At 34.3% G+C, this 16,400-nt stretch overlaps 1 protein-coding gene across 6 annotated transcripts in view; it reads left to right on the forward strand.

Moving 5' to 3' along the window:
* LOC120351316 (zinc finger protein SHOOT GRAVITROPISM 5) overlaps positions 1–14,543 on the forward strand; it is a 33,861-nt gene extending 19,318 nt beyond the window's left edge. For all 6 annotated transcript variants that reach the window (XM_039428123.1, XM_039428120.1, XM_039428117.1 and 3 more), the window contains exon 4: positions 11,933–14,543. In XM_039428123.1, coding sequence (XP_039284057.1) covers positions 11,933–13,082 — 1,150 coding nt within the window. In that variant the 3' untranslated portion in view covers positions 13,083–14,543. The remainder of the gene's footprint in view (positions 1–11,932) is intronic.
* The last annotated feature ends 1,857 nt before the right edge of the window (positions 14,544–16,400 follow it).

The raw sequence follows: 16,400 nt of genomic DNA on the forward strand, positions 1-16,400 counted from the left end.
TTGTTAACAGCCGTTTTCGAGATCCGTCCGACATACATACATATCCACAAACATATTCAAACAGAAATTGCTTTCTTAGTATAATTGACTTCAATGATTATGATTCCATTCAATGAGAGCTTATTTTACATAATAATAACAGCTGGCATCAAAAGTAAAAATGTCAAACATGATTGAAATTGAAACAGTAGCAATCATCAACATTATTATCTTCATCAAATTAGAGTAACCAAATTGTAATTACCAAATTACTAAAGTAACCAAATTATAGAAAGATTCACATCAATGTGTCAGCATTGTCTGAATGAGGAGCATTGATGCTATTAATGAGGAACACTGACAGTCAACGAACTGTTATGCATATTCTCCTTTATTACTTTCCTTGCCCTACTACCATAGGTAAGGAAAGTATTGCTTTCCAAAAAAAATTAAGGTACCCCAATTTCAAGTTTTCTATACGTTTCAAGGTCCCCTGAGTCCAAAAACATGATTTTTGGGTGTTGGTCTGTGTGTGTGTGTGTGTGTGTGTGTGTGTGTGTGTGTGTGTGTGTATGTGTGTGTGTGTATGTCTGTGAACACGATAACTCCATTTCTAATTAACCGATTGACTTGAAATTTTAAACTTAAGGTCCTTATACCATGAGGACACGACAATAAGAAATTCAATAAAATTAATTCAAGATGGCGGAGAAAATGGCGGATAATTACTAAAAAACCATGTTTTTCACGATTTTCTCAAAAACGGCTCTAACGATTTTCTTCAAATTTATACCATGGATAGCTATCTATAAGCTGACATGAGTCTCATTTCTGGGAAAATTGCAGGAGCTCCATAATATTCATGAGAAAAATGGCGGATAATTACTGAAAAACCATGTTTTTCACGGTCTTCTTGATAACGGCTCTAACGATTTTCTTCAAATTTATACCATAGATAGCTATTTAAAAGCCCTATCAACTGACATGAGTCTCATTTCTGGGAAAATTGCAGGAGCTCCGTAATATTCTTGAGAAAAATGGCGGATAATTACTGAAAAACCATGTTTTTCACGGTTTTCTTGAAAACGGCTCTAACGATTTTCTTCTAATTTATACCATAGATAGCTATTTATAAGCCCTATCAACTGACATGAGTCTCATTTCTTAGAAAATTGCAGGTGCTCCGTAATATTCCTGAGAAGAATGAATTTTGTTAAATTTTTTTCAATTTCATACCCTGTATAGTTATATATCAGCTCTATTAACTAGCATGAGTCTCCTCCTTGAGAAATTAACAGGGGGTCCACCTCATCCTTGAGAAATTTACTTTGTAACCTTCTTCTCGTGCGTGAGGTAGGTAGGTGAGCAGTTTATTCAAAAGAACACACATGTCGATATTTTATTTTTAAAACAGCTGTTTTGACAACTTTTAAAAAATCCTCAAATTTCATAATTCAAACAAAGGAAAATGTACTCTGAATACAATCACAGTATAATCGTAATTTTAATTATTTAGCCGCCAATCGGCATAATGTTATTCCCTAAATTATCCTCGTTAATGAGGCTTATAGATCAATGAGCAAGGAAAGTTGTGTGAGTGTCAGTACCACACCAGATTTTTTTATTAAGGCTACCATCTATTTTCTCAATGTTTGAGAATCTCAATGTTCAACAATCAATGTTTGAGAATAATTTATTCATGAGAAATGCGCCTTACTTCTATGGAAGATATTCTTACATTAGGAAAAGCAACAACAGCTATTTGGCCGTTTTAATAAATAACCCCTTTCTTTCGCCCAAATTAAATTTTGGCCGAATTTCCTCATTCTTTGCAAACAGAGTCCACAACGGACACTTCTGAAGTTTTAAAAATGCCCTCCATATATCATACTGAATTATTAAAATTTCATCGAAATTGTTTAAGCAGTTTTCGTGATCTGTCGGATATACTATCAAAATTAGTCTTGATAGAATAGGATCAATTGAAGTAACTCCCGTCATAGAAGTTTGTTTTATGGAAAATAAAAAATATCTATACTCCCAGGAATAGCTCTGATTGAAGTAGCAGTGCTCAATCAATTTTTCCGCGATAAATGCATTTTAATCTTCAACTTGGTGCCAACTTAACAAAGTTAACTCAACTTAATGCCAACCTGACAAAATTATTAATTTGGTTTCCAGTTAACAACTGTTTCGAAGAGGTACTCTCTCTAGATTATAGTTCTATAGTAACATATGATATGGACATTTCTATTATAATTAACAGATTAGGAGAAGAAGAATATACATGCTAAAAGACGAACTTTAAACCCTTAAAAACCACCCTTAGAGTTGAAATATCGCCAAAGGATTTCTTAGTGAGCACCTAGGACGTATAAGGAAGCTATATTCCAAGTTTTGTTGCAATCCATCCAGTAGTTTACCAGAAATCGTGATCAGTGGGTCAGTGAGATAAGAATTTTATAAGTATAGACTAGCAGGGCACCCGTGCTTCGCTTCGGGAATTAAAAGATAAGATTATTTTTGTTAAACATTCATAATCTAAATTCTACCAAAATTTTTATAATCGTTTTTGAGATTAGGCCACAACTTGGCATGAAAATCATTGAGCCAAATCATTCGAATAATTAATTGATGTGTTGGAACTGCTCTGTAGAATAGTAGTCCAATTGCAGAGAATTTTGTAGAATATTGGGCGGGGCTTAAGAGTCGACCTCGACTCTATTCATTGGCAATTAATATTTCCCGTTGACAGTTATCAAATTAGCAGTGATCATGTTATTTTTGCTTTTGCTTGATGCAATTGAAGATTAAATTCCAAATTAAGTTGATTCGGAATTCTATGACTCTGGTATCCATGGATCTCTTGCTTATTCTAAAATTTTTGGCATAGCATGACGCTTAATTTTCGTTTCACTTATTCAAAAGTGTGAAAGCAGCCAATCCACTGATTCTTTCTTCCATGGAAGTCCATTCATACAAAAAAGTCTATTCATAATAATTAGTATAACATTTATTGTGGCTGATTCCTCATGTCCTAAACTTTACTATCATAAATAAAGTGGGATGAATTTGCATAAATCTGAATAAGAGTTTATTCAATCACTTTGATTATTGACTACCATATATGATTTCTTTCTTTGATCTTAGCTTGAAACCAAAAGCTTAGGGATGAAAATTTGGATGAAAACTAACAGATGACTCAATTTAATTTCTATCTTAAATATTCGCTTGTTGTTTATTTATTGATAAACAGAATACAATTATTTAAAATGATTGGGGAAGGACTAACAGGCACAGCCCAAAACTGTTTCTTCCCCGAATTTTGATTCATACACTAATAAATAGTCCAAAAAGTAGGTTATGTTCCATACACTTGAATTCAGATCCAATTTTAATCCACACATTTCAAAACAGAAACGTTCTGATCTAGATTGTTTACAGACCAAATTGAATAACAAAAAAACACTCACTAATTACTTAAAACTGTAAAATAATGATTAACTTTGAAAAATATGATATACTCTAATTTAGGATGATATACCATGTCATGTCAACAAATCAGATTATTTTGATCATCAGGATTTCCATCAGGATTGAATTTCATGAGAATTAATCAGAGCAGGGTTTTTTTTAATAGAAGGCTTCTCTCATTGGTTCTCGTGGTATTTAGTCCGGATAATGAATTAACAGACAGTGCTACTGGCTCTCTCAAGGCCATGGCTGCGTACAAACATGAAGTAACAGAGGAACCAATACAACAGAAGCTGAAGAAATTAGTCGCATTTCTATCACATCACAATAAACATTACATTCAACTACCATATGTTTGGAGAGATCGATTTTAAATTTCTTTTGCTATAATCCGGTCACTTTCTGAATCCATTTTTCCAGATGTTCCATGAATACTGTAATGTTTCTAATTAATTAGGTCGCCAAATTTGTTGACTCAACAACAGCTATTGTAATATTTTTCATTTGCACACACTCTCTCACGTTTTCAACAGATTATGGAAACTTTTTTCTGATCAGCTGCTACTTGAGGGACCAATAATCCTCTCTCAAGGAACTTCAGCGAATTTTCCCAGAGTTGAGACTTGTTCCAAAATAATGTTTTTTTTCGCAAACCCACTGTATTCCTGATTTAATAAAAATCGTTAAAGCCGTTTCGAGATCCATCCGACATACATACATTTATCCACGAACACACATACTCAAACAGAAATTGCTTTCTTAGTATAATTGACTTCAATGATTATGATTTCATTCAATGAGAGCTTATTTCACATAATAATAACAGCTGGCATCAAAAGCAAAAATGTCAATGATGATTGAAATTGAAACAGTAGCGATCATCAACATTATTATCTTCATCTGATCTAAATTATTAACCAAATTATAGTAAGATTCACATCAATGTGTCAGCATTGTTTGAATGGGGAGCATTGATGCTATTAATGAGGAATACTGACAGTCAACGAACTATTATGCATATTTTCTAATATTTTTGGAACAAACAATCATTGTTTGGGAATAATATTGATTCATGAGAAAAGCGCCTTACTTCTGTGAAAGATATTTTACATTAGGAAAAGCAACAACAGCTATTAGGCCGTTCTAATAAATAACCCCTTTCTTTCGCCCAAGTTATATTTTGGCCGAATTTCCTCATTCTTTGCAAATAGATCCCACAACGGACACTTTTGAAGTTTTAAAAATACCCTCCATATATCATACTGAATTATTAAAATTTAATCGAAACTGTTCAAGCAGTTTTCGCGATGTCGGATATACAAACAGAATTAGTCTTGATAGAATAGGATGAATTGATTGAAGCAACTCCAGTCATAAAAGTTTGTTTTATGAAAAATAAAAATTATCTTTACGCCCAGGAATAGGTTATAGCTCCGATTGAAGCAGCAGTGCCCAATCAATCTGTTCTCGATAAATGCATTTTAATAAATTAGTTCTTCAACTTGATGCCAACCTAATGAAGTCATGTCAACTTAATGCCAACCTGACAAAATCATTAATTTAGTTGCCAGTAGTCAACAACTGTTTTGAAGAGGTACTCTCTCTCTAGATTATAGTTCCATAGTGACATATGATATGGACATTTCAATTATAATTAAGAGATTGGGAGAAGAAGAATATACATGCTAAAAGACGAACTTTACACCCTTAAAAACCACCCTTAGAGTTGAAATATCGCCAAAAGATTATTCTTAGTGAGCACCTAGAACGTATGAGGAGTTTCCAAAGTTTGCAATATTCCAAGTTTTGTTGCAATCCATCCTGTAGTTTTCAAGAAATCGTGATCAGTGAGTCAGTGAGATAAGAATTTTATAAGTATAGATAAACGATATTCAAGATCTTCCCTAGCCAACAAGTTTTGATTACTTACCAAACAATAAGAGGAACCAATAGAACAATTCTTTTAAGTAGCTGGTTCAACAATTGTGATTGGTTCCCAAAGACTCCTTTGCTGAAAACATATTTAGAATAGATTTGTCTGTTCAGTATCATAGAATGTCATTGTTATTTTACAAGAATAGATATCTAGATGGCTTAAAAATCAATTTGGTCATAATTTTTACTTTCCTTGCCCTATTACCATAGGTAAGGAAAGTATTGCTTTCCGAAAAAAATTAAGGTACCCCAATTTCTAAATTTCTATACGTTTCAAGGTCCCCTGAGTCCAAAAAACTGGTTTTTGGGTATTGGTGTGTGTGTGTGTGTGTGTGTGTGTGTGTGTGTGTGTGTGTGTGTGTATGAGTGTATGTGCGTCTGTGTACACGATATCTCATCTCCCAATTAACGGAATGACTTAAAATTTGGAACTTAAGATCCTTTCACTATAAGGATCCGACACGAACAATTTCGATCAAATGCAATTCAAGATGGCGGCTAAAATGGCGAAAATGTTGTCAAAAACAGGGTTTTTCGTGATTTTCTCGGAAACGGCTCCAACGATTTTGATCAAATTCATACCTAAAATAGTCATCGATAAGCTCTATCAACTGCCACAAGTCCCATATCTGTAAAAATTTCAGGAGCTCCGCCCATCAATGCAGATAGATTCCCAATTATCAGGCTTCAGATACAATTGAAACAAAAAAAATCAAGTGGAGTAGATTGAGCATGAAAATCTCTACAATTAATGTTCAGTAACATTTTCACCTAAAATTGAAAATAAGCTTTAAATTCGAGAAAATGTGATTATTCAATTGCAAATTATTGTTGATTCTATTAAATCACTAGCCGTCAGGCTCGCTTCGCTCGCCATATCCGTCTAGCCAGAGGGCTCCGCCCCCTGGACCCCCGACTGGATCGTCCATGAATAAGATCAGCAGGCTCGCTTCGCTCGCCTGCATTTTTCATTTGAGCATTTTTATCATATGTTAGGACAATCCAGTCGGGGGTCCAGACTGGCTAAACGGATATGGCGAGCGAAGCGAGCCTGACGGCTAGTAATATAATATTCCCAGGAATAGCTCTGATTGAAGTAGCAGTGCCCAATCAATTTTTCCGCGATAAATGCATTTGAATCTTCAACTTGGTACCAACCTAACAAAGTCAACTCAACTTAATGCCAACCTGACAAAATTATTAATTTAGTTGCCAGTTAACAACTGTTTCGAAGAGGTACTCTATCTAGATTATAGTTCTATAGTAACATATGATATGGAAATTTTCAATTATAATTAAGAGATTGGGAGAAGAACAAACCCTTAAAAACAACCCTTAGAGTTAAAATATTGCCAAAAGATTTCTTAGTGCGCCTCTAAAAGGCCAACTGAACATACCTACCAAATTTGAACGTTTTTGGTCCAGTAGATTTATAGTTCTGCGAGTGAGTGAGTGAGTGAGTGAGTGAGTCAGTCAGTCAGTCAGTGAGTGAGTGCCATTTCGCTTTTATATAAATAGATTCACTATGAAGAGATAGCAGACCTCATGTGTGTCTCCAGCGTTATTGCCCTGTCACCAGCTGGCTCAAATCTTTGAATAGTAGACTTGAGATGCGCGGGAACACTAGCGTCAGGTGATCAATTTTCATAACGGCAAGGAAAGTTGTGTGAGTGCGCCACACCAGATTTTCTATTTTGAAATATTTGACCGAACGTAGTAAGGTCTATGTTTTAACTCGGCTTTACTTTTGTCTGTCGGTATGTAACGCGATTAAGGCCAAACTCGTTGATAGAATTCGATGAGATTTGGCAGGAATATTACTTTTCAACTGCGCGTCGATGTATACACAAGGTTTTTTGAAATTTTGCATTTTTAGGATAATATGAAAAGAAAAGGAATTCCTCCATACTGTGATATCACTATATCTACTTTGAAGATAGGATAAATCAGACTATAGAATTATTCATGATCAATCAGCTGACAAGTGGATTATTTATTGCATGCATTACACAGATGTCTGGCCGTGTCTATTTCTATAAGGTAGGGTTTCAATATCTTTTATGATGCGTGCCCATCAGTATCAATATTCCCACATTTGAAAAACAAATTTAATAGGTGATTAAAAAAATGAATGAACTAAATAATGCTGAAGAAATAGAAATATTCTGAATTGAAAAAATAATTTTAAAATAAGTTAGTTGAGAAATATTTCTATCAGATGAAAATATTATCACGGAACTGGATAAATTATCACTTGGGATACGAATTCAAACGTGAACTGAGTTTATTAACATAAGAAAACTGCGTGAGGTCTACTTTTCACAGAACTACTAGTAACTGAAATGATCACAAACTGTGATGAAGAATAGAATTTTGGAATTCGACGACTTGATCGAATTTGTTTCTAGATCAAACAACTGTTTTACTGGCGAGATCAATGATAAACATGTCTTCTTCTTTCGTCCGTCCGTCTCCAACCAACGATATTATCAATACTATTAAAAAACGAACGGACTGGAAAAGTCGTTACAATGTATATCCAGCCCAAAGTTAGTGGACAAAGTTACTGTCTACTAACGTTGGATCCAACCTAGGCCGGTTGCAGACGAACCTCAATCACATGTGGGATGTGGGAGCTACTATTTTCTTTCTGTGGTACCACAAACGCAGCGCATATGAAATGCATTGGCAGGCATGGCAGTGGTACTGATACTTCCACATGGCGTTGCGCGCTGTGGTAGCGATTATTTTTCTTGCGATTTCAGTACCACTAGTTTGAGCACCACACTTCTCCTAGCTTCTGTACCACAATCGCAGTCGCTGTGATAGTGTTCCCTCGAATTTTACCTCAAATTTGTAGGTTATATTAGATAGCTCGGTAGTTAATTGTAATTGGTACTTTATTGTGTACTTTATAATGTCAGAATTTGACACGGATCGATTCATTGTTGAAATTGAATCAAGACCTACATTGTCGGACTGCGAAACTCTCTTTAAAAATTGAAAAACTATTTGAAATTGTCAAACTTCACTTTTATAAACACAAAGTTCATAATAATAATAATAGTTGTTATTGCCAAAATATTTACATGTTACAATTCATACTCAGTAGCAGAGGCAAACAAATAGTACCTGAGACTAACGCTTATCCTTTCTCTATGTTAGTAAATACAGTGTAAAATCATTCTATCAATTCCTTTGAATTATTCGATAGGGAGATCAAATTTGAAGAAAATTTTAACAAAACAATTTAAATACACTATTGGCAAAGGAAAAATCCTGTCCGCTGAGCGAGAGTACCAATTCAAAACAAAATCAATCTAACATGGAACTAAAAAGTAACCAAAGGTGTTAAATTAAGTAGGAAAAATAAATTACAATATTTTACTTATGTCAAAGAAAACGTTTTCAACTATCCAGTCTATGACTTCCCTTCCTATCCTTCGCCTGCCTACAGGGGAAAAATATCATTTCTGCTACTGGGGATGAGATTTATTAGTTTACAGATGGAAATTACTGAGATATTGCAATTATTCAAATACTAATGAATTAATAATTATTATTAAACGAAAATCCTAATTAAATTATGTAAATCACCCCGAAGACTTCTGCTACTGCAAATATTGACAACAGGGTAAACAGCTAGATGGAAATTATTTTTGAATAGTAGCGCTCATCGAATTTCCATTTAGCTGTTTACCCTGTTGTCAATATTTGCTACTGCAAAGATTGACCTTACTGATAATTTCAAATAGTTTGAAAAAAAATATTTTTGAATAGTAGCGCTCATCGAATTTCCATTTAGCTGTTTACCCTGTTGTCAATATTTGCTACTGCAAAGATTGACCTTACTGATAATTTCAAATAGTTTGAAAAAAATTATTTTTGAATAGTAGCGCTCATCGAATTTCCATCTAGCTGTTTACCCTGTTGTCAATATTTGCAGTAGCAGAAGTCTTCGGGATGATTTACGGCATTTAATTTGGATTTTCGTTTAATAACAATTATTTAATAGTTTGGTGCTAAGATAACTCAATTGTCTCCATACTATTGTCAGATTAGTGTAGCCTACCATGGTTTCATGTCCTGTAAACTTTGTGTTTATTAAAGTGGAGTTTGACAATTTCAAATAGTTTTCAACTTATGGAAAGATTCCACGATATCGATAATTATTGGTTCTACAAATTTTCTCACTATGAAAACACTATAATGTAATCACCTCAACATAACCTACAACTTACATTGCATAACATTACTGTTTTACTAATGAGCGTTTTCTCGAATGTAGTGTGAAAGACTCTGCGTTAGTCGTATTGTTCTAGTATGTCGTAGTATGTCGGTTCCACATCCCACATGCTATTGTGGTTCGTCTGCAATCGCCCTTAGGCTACTTTCACACGATAGGAGACGTGAACCATGAACAATGAAGTACATTAAGTCCAATGGTGTCTTTCACATGATGATCGTACTCCAGGAATCAGCTTTTGTCACGTCTTTGCCCCTCGAAGCAGGCAAAATCCGCTCTTGATCGAGATACTATAAGACAAGTGGCGGATTTCACATGATGATTCTACGTCTCTCGCGTGACCACTTTTTCTCAAAATCTATCTTTCTTGAAAATAAAGATAGGAAGATTCTGATTTCGGATTTGGATTCAGCGACACCAAATTCTTTTAAGCTTAGCCCCCACTTTCGAAAATACCCGAAAACAAGAAAATTATGGCAGTTTTAACGTAGCTTACTATTATATAATTATACACTTATAACGTGCAGGTACTCTACAGTACTGTACGAATACGTTCTGTACTATACAGTACGTATAGGCTATACTGTAGCTATTCTAATATAACTTGCACTGTATCTATCTGTGTGAGAAATAAGGTGGAATGTTTGATTTAAGAAATCTTGATTTCTGAAAATACTAAAAAATAAGGGAGTAAAAAAACATTGAAAACCCAACGTTTTCCTCCCGATTAAAATATACAAAATAAATCTTCTCAATTATTAAATGAATTGTTGAATGAATTCTGTTATCAATTTTATGATAATCATATCATGTCTTAGACTGAAAACGTGTGACAGATATCCATATCACTATTTTGATAGATTTTCATTAATTTCTTTGTCTCCCCATGACAGAAGGTTCGCGCCAAACGTTTTCACTTGGACAGTTTTCACTTAGCTTAGCACCATGATACATGGTTTTAACTTAGTTTCATTCTTTGATGGAAATACAACGGGACTCCGTTGTCAATAGTTTCAAAGTCGACAGGCTAGTCTGGACTATTTATGAATTTATCAGTATACAGTATCCACTCAGCAATTCTAATACAAACACAAATATTAGTTTCGTTTTACTTGGAATAGAATGACATATTATATTCTTTCAATCTCTATTATTACCATAGATCTATTCAGATCAGTACAATGCTTATTCTGTATGTTCATAATAGATTTTATTGATTTTTGCAAAGATTTCAAGTCAATAATTACTGGGAATTTTGAGTACTTTTCAACGATTTCAGCCTAATAATCATTGTTGAATGACAATTGAAATCGTGAAAACGTAAAAAAATCAGTGAAGTCTACTGTACCAGATTCCTTTTTCTCGTATTTTATGGGGTGGTAATGGGAGATGATTTCTCATTTCATATTTGGATTCATCTTCTTAAAGTTTGAAACTTTCAATGTTAAATAATGTTTTTAAAAACTAGAACGTTTAAAATTTTAAGATGTTTATGTTTAAACTTTTTACGTGGTAAAAAACTTTTAAAAACCTTTGCCTGCCTCATGAATGAGAGTTTTCGGGTTCAAGATCAATAAAACTATTTTTTCTCTCTTTAGAGAAATTTCCAACTCTGATGAAGATTATTGACGTAATTTCAACAATATACGAGTAAATAGTTATTCTATTTTTTATGTTTCCTGGTCAGCTGTGCTGAAAAATAAGTCCAGTGCCAACATACCTGTCATCAAAATTTTGGTTGGGATCGATTTAGTATGTTATTTTGAGCACAAAATCACAAAAATTAAACGGCGGTCACTACTGTTTTTAAAATAAACTAAGTTCAAAGTATCACAACTTTACATGCATTTAAGCTATAAGTAGCAACCATAAGTAGCTAAGGTTAGGAAAAGCTTTAGGTTAGGAAAAGCTTTGGGTTAGGAAAGGTTAGGTTAGGAAAAGCTTTGGGTTAGGAAAACTCAGATTAGGAATATCATAATTTGATGATTTCAATAATCAAAATGGTTGCTACTCATAGGTTAAATGCATGTAAAATTGTGCTACTTTGAACTTAGTTTATTTTAAAAACAATAGTGACCGCCGTTTAATTTTTGTGATTTTGTGCTCAAAATAAGATACTAAATCGATCCCAACCAAAAATTTGATGACAGGTATGTTGGCACTGGACGTGCACTTACACCAATTATAATAATAATAATAATAAGGAGAATGCATTCTACAACACCAAAATTTTCCCAGTGCAAGCACGGGTTACCTGCTAGTATTGTATAATGCATAAGTAAAAATTTCTTGTTACAGGTGCCAATCAACCAAATCGTCGGAGACGCTCACAGTAATTGCAAACAATGACTCAGATAAGCAAACGATTGATGTTACTACACTCACCAAATCGCTCCCAAAAGGCGCTAGTGTCCTCATTCTCCATGGCTTAGTTAACGTGAATGACTTGACAAATACCAATTTGTTTCATTTGGTGAAACTAAACTCACAAACTGTCGAAACGTCATCTCAGACTGAAAGTGCTAGGCCTACATCTCTCAAACGGAAAAAGTCGGCTAGTCCAGTCAAATCTACGGAGAAAAGCGTGAAGAAACGAATGTCTCAACAAACTCAGACTGGGGAGAAAAATCCAAAGATATCGTCACAAACTCAAACTATGAATCAGTTTTTGAAAGAATCTAAAATAAAAAATTCAGCTAAAAAGAGGAAGAAGAGTATGAAAACTCAGACAATCGTGAAACCAGAAAATGTTGTAAGCACAGTGAACCAAAAATGTGAGACATTTACAGTGACCTCAGGAAAACTTGATTTGCTTTATAATGATGTTACTAATCATGATGAAGATAAAACTGTAAAGCTAGAAGCGAATAAAAAGGCGATTGATCAGTTACGTGAAAAACCAGTTACAGAAACTTCGAATAATCATGTTGAAGCTAAAATGGAAGATCGGAAAATTGAAGAAAGACCACTTTTGGATGAAGAATCTTCAGAGTCAGACAATTTCAAAAAGCACGATATTTGTTTGCCTCAGTTGTGGCTGAGTAATGAAAGTTCCAAAGAGATTGACTGTAAAGATATTTCTAGTCTTTTGGAGAGAAAAACTGATGACAGATCATTATGCCTCTACCAGGACTCGAACAGTAGCGATCGAAATTACACATCTCTGTGCCATATTGAAACGCAAACTGATAACCGTCTGAATAACTTGCTCGATGATTACCTGACCAACTGTGAGACGCAGACCAACGACATCCTAGACCAGGACACGCGATGGACGCAGACATGTGATGACACATTCCTTCCAGATCTGGTTGATTTTACAAATAATGAAACTCAAACGGCTTGGTCTTTCCTCAACAATTCTCCTCTCAGCTCATCAATCAATCTCGTTCACAGTGAAACACAAACACCGCCCCATGTTCAAGAATTCAATATTGGTCAGTTGTAACAAGTAATTTATGGAAAGTATTTCTAAAAATTCCTGAAAGTCAGGATAATCTTGTCCACTCTTATACTGTAAACTCGCCATGCCTTGCCATGAAACTTCAATAATATCACTATTATCAACAACAGTAGACATAATATATATTTTTTCAAATCAGTGGTATAATATTCTCATTGAAAAATTTCTCTTGTGGAAAGTACAAGAATTATATTTGAGCCCTGTGAAATTTTAGGAGTCATGCTGGACATTAAACTGTTGTGGAACTACAGTCATACCGTATAAAATGTCTTTGCAAGAAACCATCTCGCAGCTTGTTTGCGCTCAAGAGACTGAAACTGTGTGTGAGAAGTGATATTCTAATATTCGCCTATTATGGACAGTTCCATACTTTGAACTATGGGCTTCGCCTGTGGGGTAATCGCAGTGGTATTAAGACGATCTCTATTTGGCAGAAAACGTTATTAGATGTATTGCTGTTTTGAGAAAACGTTATTAGATGTATTGCTGTTTTGAGAGATAATGAAACTTGTAGACAAAATTTTCAGAATTTCAAGTAATGACTCTATCATGAATTTGTAATATATTCTGCAACCTGATGTAATGAAGCCAACTTATAAAAAACAGGAGAGAAAAGATAAGCAAATAATGTAGGCCAACCCTGAAGGAAAAAGAGGTTGAGGTCGTCCAAGGAAAACCTATCTTGACAGTGTTATGGTAGCTGGTTTGAAGAGAGGCAAAAATTTGAGTGAGATGAAAAGATTGGCTGGCGACAAGAGAGAATGGAGAAGATGGTCCGAGCTACACCGGACGCTGTGAGGCAGGGATAGGGAGAGAAGAAAAAGAACAGTAGAGACGCAGTGGCTCAAGGACAGAGCATTTCACAGTATTGGTGAATATTTTGATTTTTATATGTTTTGTTGGACTGTGTAGATTGTTTTTTTAGGTTATAAAACCTAGTTTACTGTACTGTATCCAAAGGCGAATAATTATTCTATTATTATTTTTTTTGTATTCGATTCAAAGCAACTGGAAAAGCGATTAGAAGCTTCTGTGGGTCCACCTCTTGGTTCTTTGTCTATGGGCCCTGTCGTAGAACAACGTTCTTGTCATCATTCTGATTTTCTCAAGTCATAATCCTGTTACTAATATAAAACAATTTCCTCTATTAAATGTTTTAGTCAATCATAATATTGTAAAGCGGACTAATATTATTTGCTTTTAGAGCAGTTGGTTTCAGTTAGTTGTTGTATTATATAATATGTATAAAAACCTATGACTTTGTAAATAGTTTTTAATTCAACTTTAATTTCATTTTGATTGATATTTTGTTGAGGACTGATTCGTTACAATAGGTTTTATAAATTATTTTATTAGTGTAGAGATTAAATTACTAAGAATCTTATTTTATTGATGTGAATGGCGGTAATGTAGAATTGGAATAAAAAAGTATATTCAAACTTTCAATTTGTTTTAGAATTTTAAATGATTACCTCAATTACAAATTAATAATGTCGAATTTAATTAGAGTTGGTAGGTAAAATTCAATAAAAAGGGGTTCGTATTGCACAACCCTTAAAAATTGATATGAATGATTCCAGTTGAAAGGTACCAAGCATTGATTTGCAGTAAAACGACGTTAAATTTGTGATTTATTTATTACTTCATTAAATTAAGTGAAACTAGACTTGCTTGGGATGTACTCATATTTTCAGTAAACTCGACTAGCATGAAATTTTACTACATTTCAGCGTACTAGCGTAGGCCAACTATACCATCTTTTTCCACTACTATATTTAGTCAAATGAGACTAGGCCTCCTCATTCAGTTTGACATGATATATACCAGTATCTGATGCTGGCCACTGGCCAACTATACTAGCCATTAGTAATGTAGAAATGCATATTAAAAAAAATTAGTGAATGTAATACTATGTTGTGTACTTATATATCTTACGGTTTATATAGCCAGTCTCTTAGATGTACAATAACTGTATAACATGGTTATCTATATATATAAAAGCGAAATGGCACTCACTCACTGACTGACTCACTCACTCACTCGCATAACTAAAAATCTACCGGACCAAAAACGTTCAAATTTGGTAGGTATGTTCAGTTGGCCCTTTAGAGGCGCACTAAGAAATCTTTTGGCAATATTTTAACTCTAAGGGTTGTTTTTAAGGGTTTAAAGTTCGTCTTTTAGCATGTATATTCTTCTTCTCCTAATCTCTTAATTGTAATTGAAATTTCCATATCATATGTTACTATAGAACTAAAATCTATATGGAGTACCTATTCGATACAGTTGTTAACTGGCAACTAAATTAATAATTTTGTCAGGTTGGCATTAGGTTGAGTTGACTTTGTTAGGTTGGCACCAAGTTGAAGATTTAATGCATTTATCGCGGAAAAATTGATTGGGCACTGCTACTTCAATCCTGGGAATACTATATTACTAGCCGTCAGGCTCGCTTCGCTTGCCATATCCGTTTAGCCAGACGTTTAGTCTGGACCCCCGACTGGATTGTCCTAACATATGATAAAAATGCTCAAATGAAAAATGCAGGCGAGCGAAGCGAGCCTGCTGATCTCATTCCTGGACGATCCAGTAGGGGGTCCTGGGGGCGGAGCCCCCTGGCTAGACGGATAAGGCGAGCGAAGCGAGCCTGACGGCTAGTATAGTTATAGAGATAACGGAACTGTGGACCATTATAAGTAGGCTACTTTACGGCTGTTAACAAAACTAATAAATTGTACTTCCAATTGCAAAACTGAGTGAAGCCTCCTTTTAAAACATTTCTTAGAGATAATGACATTATATTGGTTACCGTATCTCTCGATCTGTATACCGTATTGAAAATAAATACCCTTTTCTCTCTTGGACATAATTAATTATAATTTCTGAAAATAAAATATCTATTCAATTTTACTGCAAGTTAGCTCACACTGATTAGAACCCTATCAAATCTTGAATTACCGGTGCCGTCCCTGTGCCGTCTAATACCGGTACAGTGAAACAAATCAAACCATTCAACTCGTAAGATAGAGAAGAGAACACTTATATTTTCTTATCACAACTGATAAATTGTATGAAACTGCTATAAAAATTGTTAATTCCATTTTGATCTGGAAGATTGAATTCAGTTTTTTTTTATTTTTTCTGGAGAGACGAAGATTTTCTCAGCAATTAGCATGTCAATTTCGTAGATAAGATAACAAAAATAAATTTGATGATGAACTCACTCAATGAATGCTTAAGGAATAATCCATCTGCACTTCTAACTCACTGAACTATTCGTACACTACTGTAAATTAACTACTT

Source organism: Nilaparvata lugens, chromosome 5 (genome assembly GCF_014356525.2).
Source record: "Nilaparvata lugens isolate BPH chromosome 5, ASM1435652v1, whole genome shotgun sequence".
Taxonomy (NCBI): Eukaryota; Metazoa; Arthropoda; class Insecta; order Hemiptera; family Delphacidae; genus Nilaparvata; species Nilaparvata lugens.